The sequence below is a fragment of the Peromyscus eremicus genome, chromosome 22 (genome assembly GCF_949786415.1).
Source record: "Peromyscus eremicus chromosome 22, PerEre_H2_v1, whole genome shotgun sequence".
NCBI lineage: Eukaryota > Metazoa > Chordata > Mammalia > Rodentia > Cricetidae > Peromyscus > Peromyscus eremicus.
Genome location: NC_081437.1, coordinates 10,293,936 through 10,315,807, shown reverse-complemented (window position 1 = coordinate 10,315,807; position 21,872 = coordinate 10,293,936). Strand labels below are relative to the sequence as shown.

At 43.5% G+C, this 21,872-nt stretch overlaps 1 protein-coding gene across 3 annotated transcripts in view; it reads right to left on the bottom strand.

Annotated features, from left to right (window-relative positions):
- Positions 1-21,872, bottom strand: part of Thada (THADA armadillo repeat containing) — a 300,981-nt gene that overhangs the window by 153,184 nt on the left and 125,925 nt on the right. For all 3 annotated transcript variants that reach the window (XM_059248542.1, XM_059248543.1, XM_059248544.1), the window contains exons 27-28: positions 12,343-12,432; positions 9,478-9,609 (exon numbers count right to left, since the gene is read on the bottom strand). In XM_059248542.1, the coding sequence (XP_059104525.1) occupies positions 9,478-9,609; positions 12,343-12,432 (222 nt within the window). The remainder of the gene's footprint in view (positions 1-9,477; positions 9,610-12,342; positions 12,433-21,872) is intronic.

The window sequence follows — 21,872 nt, the reverse complement described above, 5'->3', positions numbered from 1 at the left end:
CTGTTCCCTAACTCATACTTTCTGTCTGAAGAGAAAAAAAAAAGTACAATTTTGATCTAAACTGTTCATTACTACAAGGGTAAATGAGTGTTGCATTAGCCAGCATGGGGCCTGATACTATGTAGCCCTTCAAGTTAGCATTAAAAATACTCATGAACACCTTGGCAAAATTTTTGAGAAAATATTTAAGATCAGAAAATAAAAGCTTCATATGGAAAAAAAGATTATTAAAGTAATTTTTTTTTTTTTTTTTTGGTTTTTCAAGACAGGGTTTCTCTGTGTAGCTTTGCACCTTTCCTGGAACTCACTTGGTAGCCCAGGCTGGCCTCGAACTCACAGAGATTCACCTGGCTCTGCCTCCCGAGTGCTGGGATTAAAGGCGTGTGCCACCACTGCCCGGCTATTAAAGTACTTTTAAATGTGTATTGTTACTGAATTTAAAAATGCAACCTCTGGGACAAATACTATTCTTTACTAAAGCTGCCAGAGATTTGTGATCAGCCGTTTGTCCTGTTAAAACTGCAAAGCATTATCATTGTGTATTTTCTGGGTCAGCCTTAGTTCAGGTAGAAGCAGTGCTCTATAACCAATCAGTTCTGGGTTATAAATCTAGAACTATCATAACCCTCCCCTAGCTGGGTCCCACTGTCTGCAGAGTGGTATGGCCTCACTTTATTCTTACATGACATCACAGTGGATTATTTCTAGAAGTCTCTAAAATGGCGGACTGAATTTCCCTGAGATTTTTCCTGCCCTGCTACTTAGGAAAGCCTGCTAGACTTCTGCAACTCACTAGCCTCAGCCCTTAGGCTGTGGATCCCACAAAGTGGTTAATGTACACACGATGTCGGTCACAGCCTGCACTTTATCTCACTGGCTCTACAGCAAACCCTTCAAAGATGAAGACCCCTTTCTTTCCAGCTTACCCACAACCCAGCACAAGCTAGATACACAACAAATGTTTAGCAAGCACTTGGCGAATCAATCAACTGGTTGGATTCTAGCTTTTCAAGCAAACGACAGCAACAGGCCATGGATCATCATCACTGTCAGAATCTTCACCTAAGAATGAGACTGTTTGCAGATCTAACCACTTGTTCTAACATGACCTCAACTGGCCTGTCGAGGTAACAGATAGCACTGAAGAAAAGCTGGTCCCTACAAGTTTTGTTTTTCTAGCTTGCTTTGTCAACGCATTCCATAAGAGGTGAACTCCTCATTCCTGTTGCTCAAAAACATACTTGGAAAAAAGTCTTAAAGAGATCTGACACCCCAGACTGAGTCAGCCAGGCCCTGCTCTAGGAACTAGGAGGAAAAACCAAAATAAATGAGTTTTGTTTGTTTGTTTGAATGCCAGAACTTGGGGGCACACAACATAGAAAACACGATTTCATTCCACATGCTCAACTTCAACTACCCCTGGGTGGAATCTGAAAACTCGGAAGAGCATGAGCACAGCTCTCAATAGAGCTGGATGGGGTCACAGGAAGAAGGAAGCGGTTAGCATAGCACCAGGAACCCCCTTCCATCTCTGCTTCATGGCCTCCCTATAAGAGACCGAAACTGCTGCCACTAGAGACATGTACACGTCTGCATCACAATTAGCTCAGTGAGCTAACCCCAACCGAGAGAGGAGTGGGTGCCAGTCTCACTTAAAGACAAAAGGAAAACGAGCTGCTAAAAAGTGCCTGAGCAGAAGTGAACCTCTGCACTTGGCCATCTTGTCCAAAGCCCGATCTGGGGTCCATAGTCTCACTCGTAAAACCAAAGGGACAGAGTTCTAGACTGACAGAACAACAGGTCTCTCTGGGGATCTCTGTCCCTATGACATTCAGTGGAAACCACAGGAGAGCCAGGGAGAGAGAATTCTTCATTTGCAGTTCCAAGAAGGCCCAATTTTAGGTGTTTCCATGTGCAATAGGCAAGACTTGGGGACTGCAAAACTCTTTCCCCAGGCGTCTCTGTTCAAACAAGATCCATTGAGAACTACGGACAACAAACAGTTATTTATTCCAGTCACTTCAGAAGAGCCACCTCTGACTTCTCAAGACTCAGATGTTCCTTATACTTGTCAGAAAACAAATGTAACTTAAGCCAACATCTGGAATGGAAGAAAATACAGCAACCACAAAAAAGATAATTAAATCAATAAGGAGTGCTTTTCAGACATAACATCACACAAGCCAAGAGTGTTCTCAGAACCATCCAGAACAAAGTTAGAGAAGTTACTTAGAAGCTACATTTAAGTGGATTAATTCCTGGAGGGCAACACTTAGGAATAGACCACCACAACTTTGTGGGTCATGCCAAAATGGCTCCCCCATTCTTTTCTTTGTAAGACTGGGGAACCCATAAAAGTGTACAAATAGGTGTGAAACATTTAGAACAAGGCTCATCATTTGACTCACCACCCACTTGGGAACTGTGGCTGAGCTATTCAGTGTCCTGAAATAAGACATCCCAAAGAGACAGATGCCTTGACAGTCATCCTACCCAACCTCAGATGCATCACAGAGACCCTCTGGGACGCATGTCCACCATCTGATCGATCCATCAGTTTTCCTCACGCACTCTCATTGCTGAGCAGCTCAGTATGAGGAAATCTAGTCATGTGATGATGGAGAACACTGCCTTTCACAAAACTCTTCATGTCTTCAGAGCTGCACTCTCTCCTACTTCCCCACTGGGCGGGAAGATGACAAATTACGTGCCTTCCCATACGTCTCGAGTATGTGAAGGCCATTCCCACGTTGCCTCTACCCAGTCTCCCCGCTCTAACTGCTTCCAGATGTCTCGCTTCCTCCACATCGTGGACACTGCCCCAGATAAATATTAGCCTATCACTGGCCCTCCTAAAGTGGGGATCCCAGAGCAGAAGAATAAACAGAGGACCCAGGGAGTTCAGGAGGACTACAGCAAGCTCTGCTCTCCCCAGCAGCGGCACCATCACTGCCCCCGGTTCTCCGATATGAAAGCAGACACCCCTCAATCCTAACGTGGTACGTATCTCTAGTCTCAACCCACCAATACAGTTTCCTAAAGCCATTTGGAACGTATATTTACAAAAGCCCTTATTGTGTCGAATTCAGAGGACCGCTCGCAGGAGTCAGATTTCTCCTTTTACCATGAGGGTCCTGGCTTGGTGGCCTTGACCTGTTGAGCCAACTTGCCAGCCTCTACTTTCAATCAAGGAATATATCAGACATACAGAAAAAGAAAAACAAAGGAGTATAGAGACTAATAAGACAGTTAACCATTTGGCCAGTACCAAGCATCAAAAAAAAAAAAAAAAAAAATACACACCATAAATAAAATTAAAGCTCTGAGTTCATGGTTCCTCAGTTGCCTCCATTCCCCAAGCCACACAGAGGTAAAGGGTGTGGGTCTGAGTTTGTATTTGCTACTCTCATTTCTGAAGATTTTTGCATTTTTATTCCTTTGCCTATGTTATACACACATTTTATAAAAGTTGCAATCGTGTCTATTTTCACTTAAGTAATTCAGATACTGAATAAAGCTGTACATCCACCAGCATGGTAATGTCACCCAAACACTGAGGTGACTCAGATATGACTTATTCTTGGGGAATCCTTCCTAGTTCTCAGCAACTGAAGCCTAGAATACTCCTAAGTGCTACACTTAAGAACCAGTCGGGAACAACTGCTATCAGTACAACTACGTAGTAATATAAAAATATGCCTTCTTGCTTTTGAAGGCTGCTGGCACAAGATTTCCATGCCCCATAGCCCCCAAATTGCTGGCACGACTCTGAGCTGACTTTTGAACCCGTGTCTGTCAATTATTTGAGTCCTGGGACATGCTCTTACTCACAGAACACTGTGCACACTTCCTAGTACCCAAACTTCATCTGGCTTCAGGGTTTTCCTTCCCATTTACTGGCAGAGACATGTCAAAGCAAGTGCAAAAAAAAAAAAAAAAAAAAAAAAAAATAGCCTGCTCTTTCAGAGTCTTAGTGTTCTGTCTGAGGTGGTGCACTTGCACTGATATGCACTACACACCGTACACATGTGCTGGAAAGACACACTGCTATTCTGCAAATCAAATACAGATAGTAATATACACCAGTTTGTTTTTTGTTTTTTTGTTTTTTGTTTTGTTTTGAAGACAGGGTTTCTCTGTGTAGTCCTGGCTGTCCTAGAGCTCTGTACGTAGACCAGGCTGGCCTCAAACTCGAAAAGACTCTCCTCTGCCTCCCAGGTGCTAGAATTAAAGGTGTGCACCACCACCACATCCAGCCATAAAAGCCTCTTCTCTTCTTCCGCTATTACAGACGATTAACTCTAGAATTCCTTCACACATAAACAGAAGTGCTATTCTGTAAGCAGGACATTTAGCCCCATCACACTGAGGATCTCCTAGCTGGTCCTCCATTCTTGCTGTATTAGTCTGGGGGGCTTTCCCTTACATGCCTGGCTTATTATAACTGTATGAATTTCAACAGAAAACAGTGCCTTGCCTCTTCTTCTATCCTTATCCATTCAGGCTTCTCTCCTATGACCCTAACCCCTGCAGCAGGGTACTGAAAGTCAAGACTTTCACAGGGCCCCTCTAATGGACAGCCAGGGAGGAGTTCATAATCCAGGAAGGTCAAGGCTCATGAGGCCAGAGAGGACCAAGGTAACATTCAGTCCAAGAGCTTAATTTGATTGAAATTGTTTGAAAAGGAAACAGCAAGTCAGAGAGGTGAATCAAAATATAAGCAAATGTCAAAGCTCCTAAAAGAACAGAGGGCTCCTCAAAGGCCAGGTAAAACATGGAACCCGGCTGAGGCTCCTTTCTATATAAACCATGACCATGGCTACAACATGTGGTTCCAATAATACAGGGCTGGAAGTCCTTGAATACTTCAGAATATACAAATCTGCTCACACACAAAGTTTTGACCCTAAGCTAGTTTCATTTTTGCATTACTCAATTTAACTCGGTGCCCAAATCTGTACTAGGTAGAGGAAAGCGCCACAAAACACCAACGCCAACAGCTGTTCTGCATGTTAGGAGATTACAGTTTAGGACGAGGGGCAAGCACTGAGCATTACAGTATAATCTAACAGTGATAACGACAAGGAAGGATGCTCTGCACTCTGAAGGAGAGGAGCAACCAGGAGCCCAGTGCACAGGAAAGGGAGCAGCACAGACTTCTACCCTGGCGATGTTGGAACCACGCTGCTTGCCTCTTTTGTCTCTAGAAAGCCAATGTTGCCCTCTACTTATTCTAAAAGGAGTCTGGGAAATCAGAGCGAGTACAAATAAAATGTACAGATGCATGACATGTAGTTAATTCCTGAGTTCAATTCCTAGCACTGCATAAACTTGGCACACTGGCACATGCCTATTATCTGGGTGCTTGGGAAGTGGAGGCAAGAGGATCAGAAGTTCAAGGTCATCTTAGGCTACATACAAAGTTCAGGAAAGTCTGGGCTGCATGAGAATCCATCTCAAAACAAACACAAATAAACAACAACAAAAAAATCCAAAAAAACAAAAGCAGCAATATAATGCACAAACTTAAAGGAGAGCTCCTGGCACCAGAATCTCAAGTGAAATAGAAACTCATTACTATTTCCTGTAAGACCCACAATACTCCAACACAGAAGACAAACTGCCTTGCTTTATAACCTGGGGAAGGTGCAACATAATCATCTGCATTATGTAATATTCAAGGGAAACAAGCCAGAGTCAGTATTATTTCCCAAGGTCACAGGCTTACAAGGACCAACTCTCGGTTTTTCTATTTCTACCTTCCTCTTTGGTAAAACTGGTACAGTCCTAAGGTTCCATGAAATGTGTTTAAACACACGAAACACAAGCTTCCTTATTCCTTGTTGACTAGATCCACATCTCAACGTAAAATGTCCCCCACATAGGTTTCTATGCATGATGCCTATGGGTACATGTTAGGTTTGTCGTCGTCGTCGTCGTCGTCGTCGTCGTCGTCGTCGTGGGTGCTTAGTATTTGCCAGAGAAAGACAGACAGCGGTTATCACTTTAAAACTGAGAGCAGCGAGTAAATAGATTGGGGGAGATCGGTACTGAAAATAAATGAAGCTGAAAGAAGGGGGTGCTGCAGGGTCTGGGAAACGGGGAGAAGGACGTTTTACAAGGGCTCTCCAAACAGTGAACTGCAGTGAGGAGATTTCTCCAGGTTAGGGAGGTCCTGAGCTCTCATGTTTTTAGCAGGAGGAGGCACTATGCACACAGAGAGAGTACCATGTCAGTCCAGGGCAGGAGAAATGCTGGGTGCCAGTGTCACAGCGGGAGGTCACACAGAACCGCGTCTCCTCAGGCTGGGCCTTTGCTCTGTTCAGGCCTCTCCAGTCAGGGTTCTAGGATGGCACTATGTGGTCTCCTGGAATTTTCCACTGGAAGCTCGAACTTGCCTGTCAAAGGGAATTCAAAGACTCCTGGCCCCTTTTGGCCTCAGAAAAGACCTCTGGCCTCTAGAAAGCCAGACAAGTAGGCACTGGTGAGCTACATTCAGAAAGCCACTTGGGTTCCTTTTAAAACATGAATATTCTGTGCTATTGCAACTGAAGGGTGAATGGTCTCAAATGAAAGGCGCCTCATTAATGTGGGAAAGGGCTGTGCATCTGGATGGAGAACAGAAAAATACACAAGACCTTAAAAACTGTAAACAAGATGCTGGGGCTAACACGAGCATTTCTGTTCCAAGACAGTATAACAGTCCTAACAGCACCCACACAGAACACGGAAAATCCCAATTAGTAATTTCTAAGATTCATGCGGACAGAGAAACAAGCTCGGGCAGACTCTTTCTTTAAAAATCTCTTAGATTTATTTATTTTATGTGTATGGGTGCTCTGCTGGCATGTATGTGTGTGAATCACGTGCATGCCTAACGCCTGTGGAGATCCAAAAAGGGTGCAGGAGTCCCTGGAACTGGAATTACAGGCAGTTGTGAGTCATCAAATGAATCCTGGGACCCAAATCTTGGTCTGCTTTGATAACAAGTGTTTTTTTTGTTTTTTGTTTTTTCGAGACAGGGTTTCTCTGTGTAGCTTTGCGCCTTTCTTGGATCTCACTCTGTAGACCAGGTTGGCCTTGAACTCATGGAGATCCACCTGCCACTGCCTCCTGAGTGTTGGGATTAAAGGCGTGCGCCGCCGCCGCCGCCGCCGCCGCCGCCACCACCACCACCACCCGGCTGATAAGTGTTCTTAATTGCTGGACCATCTTTCCAGATCTTTTGGGTAGATTTTTAAGCATACAGGGCTAGAATGCAGCTCAATGGTAGAGTGCCTACCAAGCATGAGCAAGGCCCTGGGTTTGATCCCCAACACTGCAAAACCAAGTAACACAAAGGAATCAAACAAACTAACCCAGACTATGCTCTAATCTGGTGCCACATCCTTGCACAGTTCGGGTCCTAGAACCCTAACTAGGTGCAACAAGGGAATGAGGAAAGGACAGACAGACACACAGACACAGAAAATCTAGGATCAGGTAGTAGACTCTGTAATAGCACATTGGAAGCTTAGTGTGTATATTATATAGTTATACATATATATATTTGAACAGTGAGATGAGAGTGTTGCATACAGCTAGCTGAAGGACGCAGGATTACTACATAGATAAACAAGAAGGCAGGGTTGTTCTACACAACTGAAAAAGGAGGCAGGTTTAGCTAATCTCGATAGGAGCAGTCTTTGTAAAGGAGCAGTCTTCAGGCCATGAACTTGGGCTCACAATGTGGGTCGTGGGGAGCAGCTCTGAACATTTCCTACAGACACTATCACCATCGCCACAAGGATGAAAAGGCTTTGTCATACCTCTAAGCTTCACCCAGGGAAAGGTTTTGCCATTCCCATGGGTCTGAGGTACTGGGGTCACTGACGTGGCCACATATACATTAACAACACACTAAGCTGGTTTCAGAATAATGTTTAAATCTTCTATATTAATGTAATCTTTGACTATTTCTCAATACCATGTATATACTCAGATGATATACAAACAGGTTCATTTGGAAGGATATTTTCAATACAGCAACTTCCTGCTTCTAGAAGCAGCAGACCACAGAAAGTTTATAAAAGCCTCTGCAAAGCAAATGTTCTCAACACAGACGATGAGGGTCCATGGCATATCCTGGTTTCTGATGTACACTGTGATTCTCTGTTTGTACCTTTCCCCTTGTGTTGACTTTCTGAAAACACCACTTAGCCCCCACTTCCTCCTACAAGTGTTCATGAAAGAGAATACTGTTAAGGCTCTTGAAAGTAAAATTTACCACCCAAATTTCTAAAATGAATCACCAAATGCTGAATGAGGCAGTCAGTAACTGTGTATCAGGAAACAGAAACCCGTCTGAGTGAGTCATCTCTGTGATCAAAGATAACACAGCCACAGCCCTAGCTCCGGCAAACAAATGGTCAGAGCAATCACATGTCAGAATCTTGTGTTTAATGGTTTCTCACATGGAAATGCGTAAGTCAGGTACGTGAGACCAGGAAGCAGAGCCCAAAGTACCACACAAACAATAAACACACTCTCTCAAGTTTCATGTTTTTGTCCAAGTCCATTTCAATCTTTCAGTAGATACATTAAAGGCACCAACTAGACAAGAAATTAAGGAGAAAGGCGAAAACTGTTAAAACTACGACAGCTAGAAAATACAAATGCTTTTTGGAGGTCGGCATGTTAAGGTGCTTCATCCAAAATAAAAGACATCAGACAGTGACAGACACCTCCAAAGAGGTAACAGAGCCTTTGGTCCCTCCAAAGAAGCTGTAGCAGCTGTAGTTGGTGTGTGTCCACATGCACCCTATGCTTGGAGATTTTTTTTTTTTCCGAGACAGGGTTTCTCTGTAGCTTTGCGCCTTTCCTGGAACTCACTTGGTAGTCCAGGCTGGCCTCGAACTCACAGAGATCCGCCTGGCTCTGCCTCCCGAGTGCTGGGATTAAAGGCGTGCGCCACCACCGCCCGGCGCTTGGAGATCTTTTTAAGCACTCCAAGTTTGAAAGAGAAGGTAAGTGGGACCATGGGCTATGTGGCACTGGCACAGGCATGCCAGGTCCTGGATGCTCTGACCCCACCAGAGTCAAGAGCCAGATAGACGTTCTGACAGTCTTTTAAACCGCAGGACGGGGAACATACGCTAGGATCACGCCTGCTCCACACACGTGTTGGCTGGCCCAGTGGAGTATAATGCGAACCCTAGGCAGTGTTTTCAAAAGACTATCTCCTGTCAACACCACACAGCCATCAGCAGGTCTCCATGGGAAATGCTACCGACACAGCAGCTTCTAAGGCGCCTGCACCACACCCACAGTCTAAGCACCTCCTTCCTCTGAAGCACTAGAGACCAGGCAGGAGCATGGTGGAAAGCCTCACCGGCCCGATTTCACACAATGGCTTCCTAAGACAATATGCTGATTATAATTCCCCAAATAAGAACAAGATAAGGCATTTCCCTCAAGTTCCCTACACCAGGACACTACCTGATAATGAAAGGAACAAAGGGTGCCAAGCTGAGTGCAGACGACGTGCCATCCATCGGAGATGGGTAGAGTCTCTCCAGCACCAAGAGTAAAAGGAACATGCTGGGGTGGCGATCAGGCTCTCCCGTCTCGCTGCAAAGAAGATATTATGCGTCAAAGATTTCAGACTGAAGAAGTCAGGCACTACTCAGACACAGTTTGTCACTTTCCCCTTCACTTTAACGTGCACACGCGAGGTCTCTGGCAAAGCAAAGCTGCCGCACACATCCTCTCCTAAAGCCAGTCTTTCTCCAGCAGGCTGTGTGTCCAGAGCAGGAAATGTGAAGCTTGCCACGTCTGATGGGGTTGAGAAAGCATGAATAGGCCATTACTCACCAGGATCAGAAAATCCTACCCGCACAAACCAGCAATTAGAGAAAATGTATCACAACAAAAGTAAATGTCATCGATAATAATTACATCTTCCCACTACAGACAAGTCGTATGCATTCACACCAGTACAAAGACGTGAAAAAAAAGTACGTTCTAAGATGTCCGTAGTAAAGTCTACTATCATCTATAGACTAAGACTGAGAGGAAAGGAGAACACTCTCTCCAGCCCAAGGGGCCGCAAAGCCCTCTTAAACAACTCTGCTTTATGTTTCTAAAATCATTGGTCATTTTGGCTCAGGTAGACCTACATCTGACCACAGGTGACCTGATTAATTAGCAAACTGCTGTAGTTTAACAGTGGTGAGCTGCAACAGGCCAGAAATACAAAATAGTAAGAATCTATTAAGCAAATTTAGTATCTAAACAGAGATCTTAGAAAATAAGAGGAAGAAATAATTCGTGTGTGTGTGTGTGTGTGTGTGTGTGTGTGTGTGTGTGTGTGTGTGTAGGCAAGGGGTCAACCTTGGATGTCAATCTCCAGGAACTGCCCGCCTTAGCTCTTTTAAAACTTCAATTAAAAGGATATTTATTATTATTGTGCATGTGATGGGGAGGTCAGAGGACAACTTGTGAGTTGGTACTCTCCTTCCACCTGTAATGTGGGTCTGAAGCACACAAGACGGGTCATCAGGCTTGAACCATCTTGCCAATCCCACCTTGTCTTTCGAGACAGGGTCTCTCACTGGGGCCCGGGGTTTACCCAATAGGTTAGTGTGGCTGACTAGCAAGCCCTAGGGTCCTTTTATGTGCGCATCACCAGGACTGGAATTACAAGTGTACATGCCACTACATCAAACTTTTTATACGGGTAGTGGTGATTGAACATAAGTCTTCAGGCTTGCAGGCTTTCCACTTTATGGAAAAACAAATTTCTTTAATCCAAAATTTAAAAAAAAATTTCTCTCTCTCTCTCTCTCTCTCTCTCTCTCTCTGTATATATGTATATATCTATGTGCATATGTGTATATACATATATAACCATGAAGACCAGAAGAGAGTATCAGATTCCCAGGGACTGGAGTGAAAGGCGTTTGTGATCTGCCTTGACATGGGTGCTGGGAACGTGGGTCCTGAAACAGCAGCAAGTGCTCTTAACCACTGAGTCATGTCTCCAGGTGATCTGATGCCCTCTTCTAGCCTCTGTGGGCACCCACGTGCATGTACATACCAACATGCAGACAGACACATAAAGTATACGTAGTGATAAGTGCATATGAAATTTCTGATCCTCTTTCATGCCCTCCTACCCGCGATCCCCTCTGATTTCCATGAGTTTCATTACAGTTGGTTGAGAAGCAGGGGTGAAGGGCTATCCACAGGAGTATGGTTACTCACTAGTGGCTGTACCACCACTTACAGACCCTCAGGGAGAGGGGGAGCCTCATGAGCTCCTTCACCTTGCTTGGTGTTTGGGTTTTTGTTTTTAATTTTTAAACTTCTACTTGCTGTAAGACTGTGTCTTCTAGACATGTCAGAAGCTATATCCAAGTAGTTTTGCCAACATGGCTGCCTAAACATAACCAAACAAAGACACCAACAGACATGCTAATGTGGAAGAGGGAAGTTCGTAAATATAGGCAATTATGGAATGCTGGGAGTGGGAGGAATATCTTCCTGGGAAAGAACACACCAACTGGTAATCAATACCAACCGGTCTGCCCTGAAAACATATGTATATAAGTAACATATGACTGAGCAGGTTATATTTATGAATCCAGGAACACACACACATACACACACATACCAACAATTTAAAAAATTGGCCAGGAATTTGAAAGAGAGCAAGGGGAGGTCCATGAGAGGATTTAGAGGGAGAAAAGAAAAAGGGAAAATAACGTAATTATTATCGCTAAAATTTTTTAAAAATTTGTTTTAAATCCTCCCCCGCCCCCGTGTGTGTACGTGTCAAAGCACACTTGGGAGAGTCAGAAGACATTTCAAGAGCTGGCTCTCTACTTCCACAATGCAGGTCTCAGAAATCAAGCTCAGGTGTCAGGCTTAACCCACTGAGTCATTTCATCTACTCCAGTGTTTGCTTGTTTTTCATTTTATTATTTTATTTGATGTGTACAGGTGTTTGCTGCATGGATGTCTGTGTACCTCACTCACTGTACCTGCTGCCTACAGAGGCCAGAAGAAGGCACTGGATCCCCTGACCAGGATTTACAGACAGTTGTGAGACCATGTGGGTATGGGGAAGTGTACTAGGTCCTTTGGAATACCAGACAGTGTTCTTAACTGCTGAGCCATTTCTCCACAGCTCCTCCTCCCCCAGGATTTGTTTTCTTGAGAAAGGTCTGCCTATGTAGCCCAGGCTAGCTTTAAACTGGTGGCAATCCTCTTATCTCCATCTCCTGAGGGCTGGGATTACAGGCATGAGCCACCCTGTCCAAGCATTGTGACTACACTTCATCCAGTATGTTCTTGCCTTACCTGTCCACTGTACTGGCTACAGTTTCCAACTGTTTGAGAAGAAATGGATACAGTTCTGGAAAGCGTGAGAAAAACTCTCTTCCTGTCATTCTGTGGAGGAAGAAATAAAAGAGAATTGTTACCTTTGATATCCTCTGATTTGATAAGAAAGCCCTCACCTTCCCTCTTTAAAGGAAAACAGTAAGGTCATATCTGGCTATTTAATGAAAACCTACAGCTCTTCCATTTAATAGTCACCACACACGATGCACAGCTGGAAGAGCTTCTGATGCACGGACTCATCTCCATAGTTAAGATGACATACACTTACAAATACTTGACATTAACTCCAGTCAGGGAAGAGATACGTAATGGGAACACGCCAAGTCTGCACAACTGACTGGAGCGGAGTACAGTCAACTGACAGACGGACTCAGAGACAAGGAGAGGCCTAGAACAAGGTTCCCAGCCTTGGCACCATGTGATTTTGGACCAAGCAATTCTTCAGGGGTGGGGGATGTCCTCTGCGCTACAGGATGGTCTCGACCCACTAGATGCCAGTAGCACAGCATCCTTCTCTCGAATCGTGACAATGACAATGTCTCTAGACACTACCAAACGTATGTGAGAAGATCTAACGAGAAATGACTGAGAACCACTGCTCTGGAGAGTGGCACCACAAGTGAGAACTTGGTGAGTAAGCCCCTACAGGCACTGCTCCAGCCGATACCTGTAAGGGTCATCTTTCCCATGTTTATAGAAACTACTCGAACTCAGAGAAGGTGCTAAAAATAGTTCCTCAGACTGCACACACAGTAGGCCAAAAAGCTCAAACTTAGTAAAGCATTTAGGAAAGAGGCCTGTCTGTTAAAGCGATTAAAGAAAAGGCCTAACTACAAAGAAATACTCACAAGCTGCTCACTGTTTCAACTCTAGACATACGCTCCTGTTAGTGAAGACGCAGGTCACAGTTTGTTAAACTGAAGCATTATGCAGACAGCAAATTGCTCAGATCTTGTCTTGCCAGTCGGCTCACACATACACGCAAATTGACTGCCATCAAGACTCATGATTTCCCATAATGCTCCTTCCTCAGCCAGCTCCTGCCTCTCCAAGCAACCACTGATTTCATTTCTATTACCACAGTTTAGTTTCATCTATTTTAAACTTTCACAAAAATGCAGTGGTACATTTTTTAATTTTTGTCTGGCTTTTCTCACTTGGCAGAAAGTTGCTGAGATTTGTCCACAATACTGGCTGCAGCCGCAGTCTGGCTTTTTCTGCTAATAAAATTCCACCATGTGCATACAGAAGTCTGTAATTCATTCTGTTGGCAGGCACTGGCACCTTTCATTTGTGGGGGGTATTCTGAATACAATTGCTATCCTGACATTCTAAAACAAGGTTTTTCTTGATCATATTTTGTCATTTCTCTGGGCTAATATCTGAGAATAAACATGACATCTGCTTACCATTTAGGAAAGTTTCCCAAACAGCTCCATGACTCTATACTCCAACATCAGAAAGTCAAGGTTACGATGGGTCTCCACCATTTCCAGGGCTTGCTGATGGCTTTTACCTTGTTTTTCCATTTTAGTCACACTTGTGACATCTGTGATTTTGCTTTGCATATCCTGGATGGCTGATGATGTTGAGCAATCTTTCTATGCTTTAGCCATCGTGTGGCCTCCTATTCAAATATTTTTTTATCCATCTTAAAAACACATTGTGCTTTTCCTTTGTCACACACACAACATAGCCATTTTTCTCCTGAGTCAGCTTACTTCTTCTTTTTTTTTTTTTTTGGTTTTTCGAGACAGGGTTTCTCTGTGTAGCTTTGCGCCTTTCCTGGAACTCACTTGGTAGCCCAGGCTGGCCTCGAACTCACAGAGATCCGCCTGGCTCTGCCTCCCGAGTGCTGGGATTAAAGGCGTGTGCCACCACCACCCGGCCAGCTTACTTCTTAATAGTGTCTTTAGATGAGAAAATTTTAAATATGAAGTCCAGTAATTTATCATTTTCCTTTCTGTGATTCATGTATTATACAACCTAAGAAATCTCTGCCTCCTTCAGAGTAACAATTTTTTTCTGAATGCTTTATGGTTTGGCCTTTCACACGAACGTCTATGACCTAGATTCATCTCAAATACATTTCTGCATTCAGGGCTTGCTCTCCTTTCTTTTCTTTTTTTCTCCCTCTCTTCCTTTCTTCCTTTCTTTCTTTCCTTCCTCTATGTGGGTCCCAGGGATTGAACTCAGGTTTTTAGGTTTGTTGGCAGTCAGAGCCTTTACCCACTGAGCATCGTACCTATCCTGTCATATTTTTAGGAAGAAGATGCTCCTGAAAAAGGAAGACCGCTCCACACTTTGCACAAGGGCTAAAACATTTGCTATTACACAGATTAAACTCCCAATCTGTACACGTGCACTACAATTCTCAGACAAACTCTGTGCCCCGAGTGTGGAAGTGACGAGCAGAGATCCTAAAACGTGTATGAGACACCACAGACCACCAGGAAAGCACAAGGCTGAGGACTCATCCAGTCACGGTGCAAGACATACCGGAACAGCTTAGCTACACAGGAAATTCAGGGCCAGCCTGGGCTACACATGACACTTCCACAAACAAAAATGAATTCCAGAAAACCAAATAAGTAAATAAACAAATCAATAATGATAAGGTAATTCATTAAAACTGAATCTTAGCTGGGCAGCAGTGGGGCACTCCTTTAATCCCAGCACTTGGGAGGCAGAGCCAGGCAGATCTCTGAGTTCGAGGCCAACCTGGTCTACAATGTGATAGCCAGGACAGGCACCAAAACTACACAGAGAAACCTTGTCTCGAAAAACCAAACCAAACCAAACCAAACCAAACCAAACCAAACCAAACAAAAAGCCCCCTAAAACGAATATATACAAAATTAAATTCTACTGTACCTAAGGCCTAAAAACAGCTATAAAGAAAAATATGAAATAATGAAAACAAAGTTTTTAACAGTCTTGACTTTTGGGGAGTTTTCCCATGAGGTCTCCATGTTGTTAGCCCTGACAAATTAAGACTAAATCCATGCATTTGGTCTAATACATCATTTAATTAAATTGCTGTCAATGAAACGGATGCAACCTTCAGTATTAATATTAGCTGTAGCCCCTAGCACCTGATATATAATCAGTACCACAGTCTGGCAAACCCAAGGCTCTGTGGTTTTCTATATTGTCTTTTCATCTAGTCTTCAACATTAATCCAGAAATAAGGGCTGGGGCTGAGGGTCTGGCTCAGTATGCTTGAAGCCTTGGGTTTGATACCCAGCACCACACGAAACTGCATATATCGGCACACGCCTGTAATCCCAGCACTCAGGAAGTGGAGGTAGAAAAGTAAGAATTTCAAGGCAACAGTTGGCCACATAGGAAGTTCAAGGCCAGTTTGGAATTCATGAAATCCTGTCTTAAAAACACCAGCACCACTAAAAGAGAGCAGTAGATGGAGGTCATCGAGACAGGTGTCTAGAAGTTCTTCCATGATCACACACTCTGCACAGTGAAGCAGCAACTGGTCTTTTCTATGGACTCCATTCCAGGATGCTCACATACACAGAGCCTGGAAGGCACAGCGCCTCCCTCTGGACAAAGTATAGACATGTTCAATCCTGAGTTCCTCTTCTGTAAATAACCCACAGCAGGCACAAGTATCAGTCTCTCTTTTTATTACCCTGTGGTCACAGGAGCTCAAGGTATGGGCACAAAATTGCTGATTCCTAGCTCCTGGCATTTTCTAGGACAGTAAATCAATACTTAGACAACTAATTAAAAAAATAGCAATGATGCTGGTACATATCTGTAATCCTAGAAATTGGAAGACTGAGGCAGGAGGATTGCTATGAATTTGAGGCCAACCTGGTCTATAATACATAGGGAGTTCCAGACCAACCAGGGCTGCATAGTTATGAGCTTACCTCAAAAAAACAATGATGATGAAGGAGGATGAGAAGGAACACACACACACGCACACGCACACGCACACACAAAGAAATCACCCATATCATCACCTATAAAATATTCTACCTAAAGAAAAGTTAATCTAAGCTAGGCAGTGATGACACACGCCTTTAATCCCAGCACTCAGGGAGCAATGGAAAGCAGATCTCTGTGAGTTAGAGGCCGGCCTGCATGGTCTACAAAGCAAGTTCCAGGACAGCCAGAGCTACCAAGAAAAGTCCTGTCTCAAAAAACAAACAAACAAAAAGAACCCCAATAAAATAAAAAAAGGAAAAGTTAATCTAAATGTAACCAAGTTTGTACTTCTAATGCCATTTTCCTAGAAATATGGAGGATCAACAGAACAAGCTAAACAATATTGCAAGAGCACTCAGAATTGTGGATACTGCATAGGAAAACAGCTAACTTCTACTAATAAGGCAACAGCAGCAGAAGAATATAAAGTGTTACAAAGCAAGAGGCTTTCAAGACTCACACATTCAAAGAAATGAGCGAAAGTAGACTCACTGCAATGTGCAGAAGCTGCCTGGTTCCTGGCTCTGTAAATCAAACACAGAGAACCTTGTAAACCAGCAAGGGACGTGTGCATATGGAGGAATTGACTTTGTTAGATGTGGTAATAACACAGTGGTATTTCTTCTTCAATTCCTTTAGTCATGTACACCAAAGGGATTTATAGGAAAAATGACATGGTGTTTACAAGCTCCAGGAAAGTAAGAAATGGAGGAACTAAGATGGGCAAAATGCTGACCACAGTTGAAGCTGAGCAATGGAGGTAACAGGGGTTTAATACATTGAAACTTGTAATAATAAAATGTTTTCAATTCAAGACAGAAATACAAGTCACAAATGGGACTACACAATTGGTAACCAGAATATATAAAGAACTACAGGGAACCAATAAGTAAAGGGAGACAAGTCAACACAGAATGGACAGACCTATTAAAACAATCACAGGAGGAAACATCAGTTCATTTGCCCATACACATCTCTCTATTTAACTAACACACACAAAAAGCGCACATCATCCTACAGAGGAACCAGTTAGTAACTGCCAGGGCAATCAGTCATTCCCTACTGGTCTGATATCTCTAAGGTGAGATAGGAAGACAAGCAGTTTCACTTATACAGACCATATGGCTGTGATCTAGAAATTGTCCTGATAGATAACTAGGCTCTGTTGCCCATAATATTGCCAGATAAAAGGGCTGCTGAACTACTACTCAATGATTAAAGGCATTATTTTAATTGAATTGAAGCTAACTGTTCCAAATAGCAAATTACTTCATTCAGTTATCTTAGAAAATATTTACTAGGCCATCTATCCTAGAGGTATACGGTACATTACCTTAAAGCTAAACTTTATTGTGTGAACTTTTTAACTGTTTTGTTTCTCGGAGCTGAGTAGTTTGTTTTATTATATCTTTTTTGAAAATACACAGTTGTCTCTCAGTATGGGAGGAGGGGCTTGCTCCAAGACCCCTGCAGATAGGAGAATTTATTGGTACTCAGTGGCCTAGTCCTTTAAGTCATTCTATAATACTTGCCATACCCACACAATATGAATGCTTTGCACATATTGTTCTACTGCACTGTCTAGGGAATAATGTAAGAACAGAAGTCTGACCACGTTGAGAACATATGCAATGCTTCTTCCAAATATTACCATCCCATGATTGGCTGAGCTCATGGATGAAGATCCTAAACACAGAGGGTTCACTGTTTTGTTATTGCTGCTGTCCTTCTAGAGGCTAAGGCCCATACGCACCAGTGTGTTTATCAGGTATTAGCAAAACAAGTTGTTTTCTAAGGAGACATCTGACTCTGAGAAAATAGGTGTCCTGGTCTAAAGTCCTTAATAGCCTTACTTTAAGAAAACACTGCTGTGGGATGTTCTGTATGGCAAATGTGTTGCTAATTAGTCAAGAAATAAAACACGGATTGGCCATTGGCTAGGCAGGAAGTGTAGGTGGGACAAGGAGGAGAATAAAGCTGGGAAGTGGAAGGCTGAGTCAGAGAGACACTGCCAGCCGCCACCATGACAAGCAGCATGTGAAGATGCCGGTAAGCCACGAGCCATGTGGCAAGGTATAGATTAATGGAAATGGATTAATTTAAGCTGTAAGAACAGTTAGCAAGAAGCCTGCCACAGCCATACAGTTTGTAACCAATATAAGTCTCTGTGTTTACTTGGTTGGGTCTGAGCGGTTGTGGGACTGGCAGGTGAGAGAGATTTGTCCTGACTGTGGGCCAGGCAGGAAAACTCTAGCTACAAAACACAGTTTCTCATGTAGCTCACCTAAAGGGCCAAGGGCTACCAAAACAGAAGACCTGAGCTCTATATACTTGCCTGCAAGGATTCCCACAACTTATCATGAACCAAAAGTTCCTAAAGACTGTGCTAAATATCTTTCTTTTTCATCTTTATAACTAGTCATATAGAATGTCTTTTAATGCCATCAACACTCTATGTTCTGTCTAGCCTCCATATTCTGACAAATGTTGTATCTTCTCTGGGAGTATGTCCCCCATGTTACCACTTCTTTTTTCAGGCTAACTCCAGATGAATCTTCTGTTTTCAACTGAGGCAAGCCTCTTCTAAAACATCTTTCCTGAAATCTCAAGTCCAAGACAGTTTTACATTAGCTCTAACAAGATACCTAAGGTTGGGGAGCTACACAAAGAAAACAAGTTTATTTCTGTTCACAATCCAATAGGTTCATGGGTATGGTACCGGCATCAGCTTGGCTCTGGTAAAGACATCAAGGTAGATAGTATCACATCTATAAGTGTGTAGAAGGAAAAAATGTAATCAGACAGGAAGCAGAGAACTAATCATAAATCAGGGTGTGCTGGATAGTTTTATGTCACCCTGACACAAGCTAGAGTCATTTTGGAAGAGGAAACCTCAACTGAGAAAATGCTCCCCTGAGACTAGCCTGTGGACAAGTCTGTGGTACATTTTCTTGATTGATGATGATTGATGGAGGGCTCACTATGAGCAACGTCATCCCTGGCCTGGTAGTCCTGGGTGCTATAAGTCAGGCTGAGCAAGCCATGGGAAACAAGTAAGCAGCACTCCTCCATGGCCTCTGCATCAGCTCCTGCCTCCAGGTTCCTGTCCTGCTTGAGGTCCTGTCCTGACTTCCCTCAGTGGTGGACTATGATGTGGAAGTGTAAACTGAAACAAATCCTTTTCTCCTCAAGTTGTTTTTGGTCATGATGTCTTATTACAGGAAAAGAAACCACAGTAAGCCAAAGGATTATTCTTACAACAATATGCTCTTATGAGAACTGACTCAGGGTCCACTACTTTATTCCCTTCAAAGGGTAGTACCCCCGATGGCCTCCCAAAGAGGTTTTAACTCTTAGAAGATCCACCTGTCAACAGCTCCATTCATGAACTGTTGTGGGGCTGGCAAGATGGTTCAGCAAGTCAAGGTGCTTGCTGCCAAGCCTAGTGACTCCGTTCAATCACAAGGACCCATACAGTAGGAGAGAACCAAGCTCCTCTGCATGTTGTCATCTGACCACCAAACATGGCATGCCATGGCACAAATGCTACACAGGCTTTGAAACAGACAAACAAACAAACAAACAAACAGAAAACACATCCACACCAAAGACTCTGGGTGAGGTGTATTTCCTTGGCTCTACCCTACAGTCCACGCTGTCCCCATCTTATCACTTACAGCAGTAATCCACGCAACTTCCTGCTCACCTATCTCTCGAGTAAGAGTATACTATTTTCCCAGGCGGAGACTAAAGCTATCTGCTTTCCCCACTGTATCTCAGACACTAAGTATGATGCCCAGCTTTGAACAGCTGCAGGGCTGGGACTGTAGCTCAGTTCTAAAGCATTGCTTGTTGAGCCTGTGGGGCCCTGGGTTCCATCTCTAGCACCCAAATGCAAGTAAACAAAGAAGAGCTGATCATCTCAAAACAAATAAGAACCGCAAGAAACAGTTGCTGAGTGTGAGAAGCAAAGGAATAGACAGACAAAGAAAAAGGAATCAGGAGCAAGACAGCAAGAAAATAATCCCACCAGGTCCTCGCTGGCAATCCGGAAATGGCGCTGTGGGCAAACTGAGACACCCTGTGAGGATTGACATTTCTTAAACACAAACAGATAAAGCTTATCTCATTGGCTTGCAAACAGTTCAATTCTAGTTCACCCCAACAAGCAAACAGGCTGATGTTACCTCTGCAGATATGAGAAGCCCTGGGGGTAAATTCTTCAGAGACAAACAGGGTATTTCAAACTTGTTTATCTATGTACTCAAACTAGCCCAACCACCTTCTTAGACAATAGAAAGGATGAAAAAAAGAAAAGAGCTGAACTGCCGTCAGCTCACCCTCCTAGAGAGAGCAAAGACAGCCCATCGGTGTGAGTGGGATAAACAGGCAGCCATGGCAAAAACCAGCAAGCCAGGGCTAAGGTGACACACAGCAGCTTTCCCTCGGCCTGTGCAAGACGCAGCAGGTAAGGGCATGCCTGCCAACCAAGGACACACCTGTCGGGGCTTTGGCAAAACGTCCCCAAAATATGACCACAGGACACCAAATACAGCATTCCAAAATATACTTCATAGGCATATTTTGGCCTGGCTATTCTGAGAAAGTAGTCATTGGGTAGCTACCAAAAACTCTTATTCCAACATCTATATCTGTATGAAACCTGCATTGGTGAGAATATGTATATAGGAAACAGGACTGCTCAGAGACAAGCTGATTTGTGAAATGTGGTTGCCTTCATTCACCAAGGAAATAATTTCCCTCAGCCGCCTTTAACTAAAAAATTCCATGACTCTGTTCCTATTTGTAGTTGTAAAGAAGCTTCAATCATCTGGCTCTTCAAGTCCAATATGTGGTAGGATTCTTGTGTGTATGCACATAATTAATGTGTTTTTAATTTTTATTGTTAATCTCTATGTGTGTGTTTGCATGTGCTATGTGTGTATGCATGTCACTACACATGTGTGGAGGTCAGAGGACAACTCAGGTGTTTGTCCTTGCCTTCCACCTTGCTTGAGACAGGATCTTTTGTTGTTTGTACCTAGTATGTCAGGCTAGGTGGTCCACGATCTTCCAGGTCATTCTCCTGCCTCCATTTCCTATCGCACCATAAGAGTGCTGGAATTAGCCATATACTTTACTGTGACCAGTGTTATGGACAAATGCTGAACCCATGAGCCACCCTCCAACCCTTAAATATTTGTTTAACTGTTAATCTGTTGTCTATCAACTTAACTCACAACCCAGGCAAAGGATATACAAGAATAAGGCATTCATTTTGCCCCGACCTGTAGGTCTTGGGTTAACACAGAAGCTATATGCAGAACTCTACCTCTCTAGAACCCCTCTATGGTAAAAGGAATCAAGTAGCACAGTGCTGACTCTACAGAGCCTGGCCAATGTCTGGAGCAAAGCAGGTAGGCAGCGGAGGTTTACTAAACTGATGGAAATGTCTGCTTGGTGCTGATTGGTTTTATTTTAAAAGTCTTATTAAAATTATGCTAGCCTAACTTCTTGTTTTAAAAAGATTAAAGAGT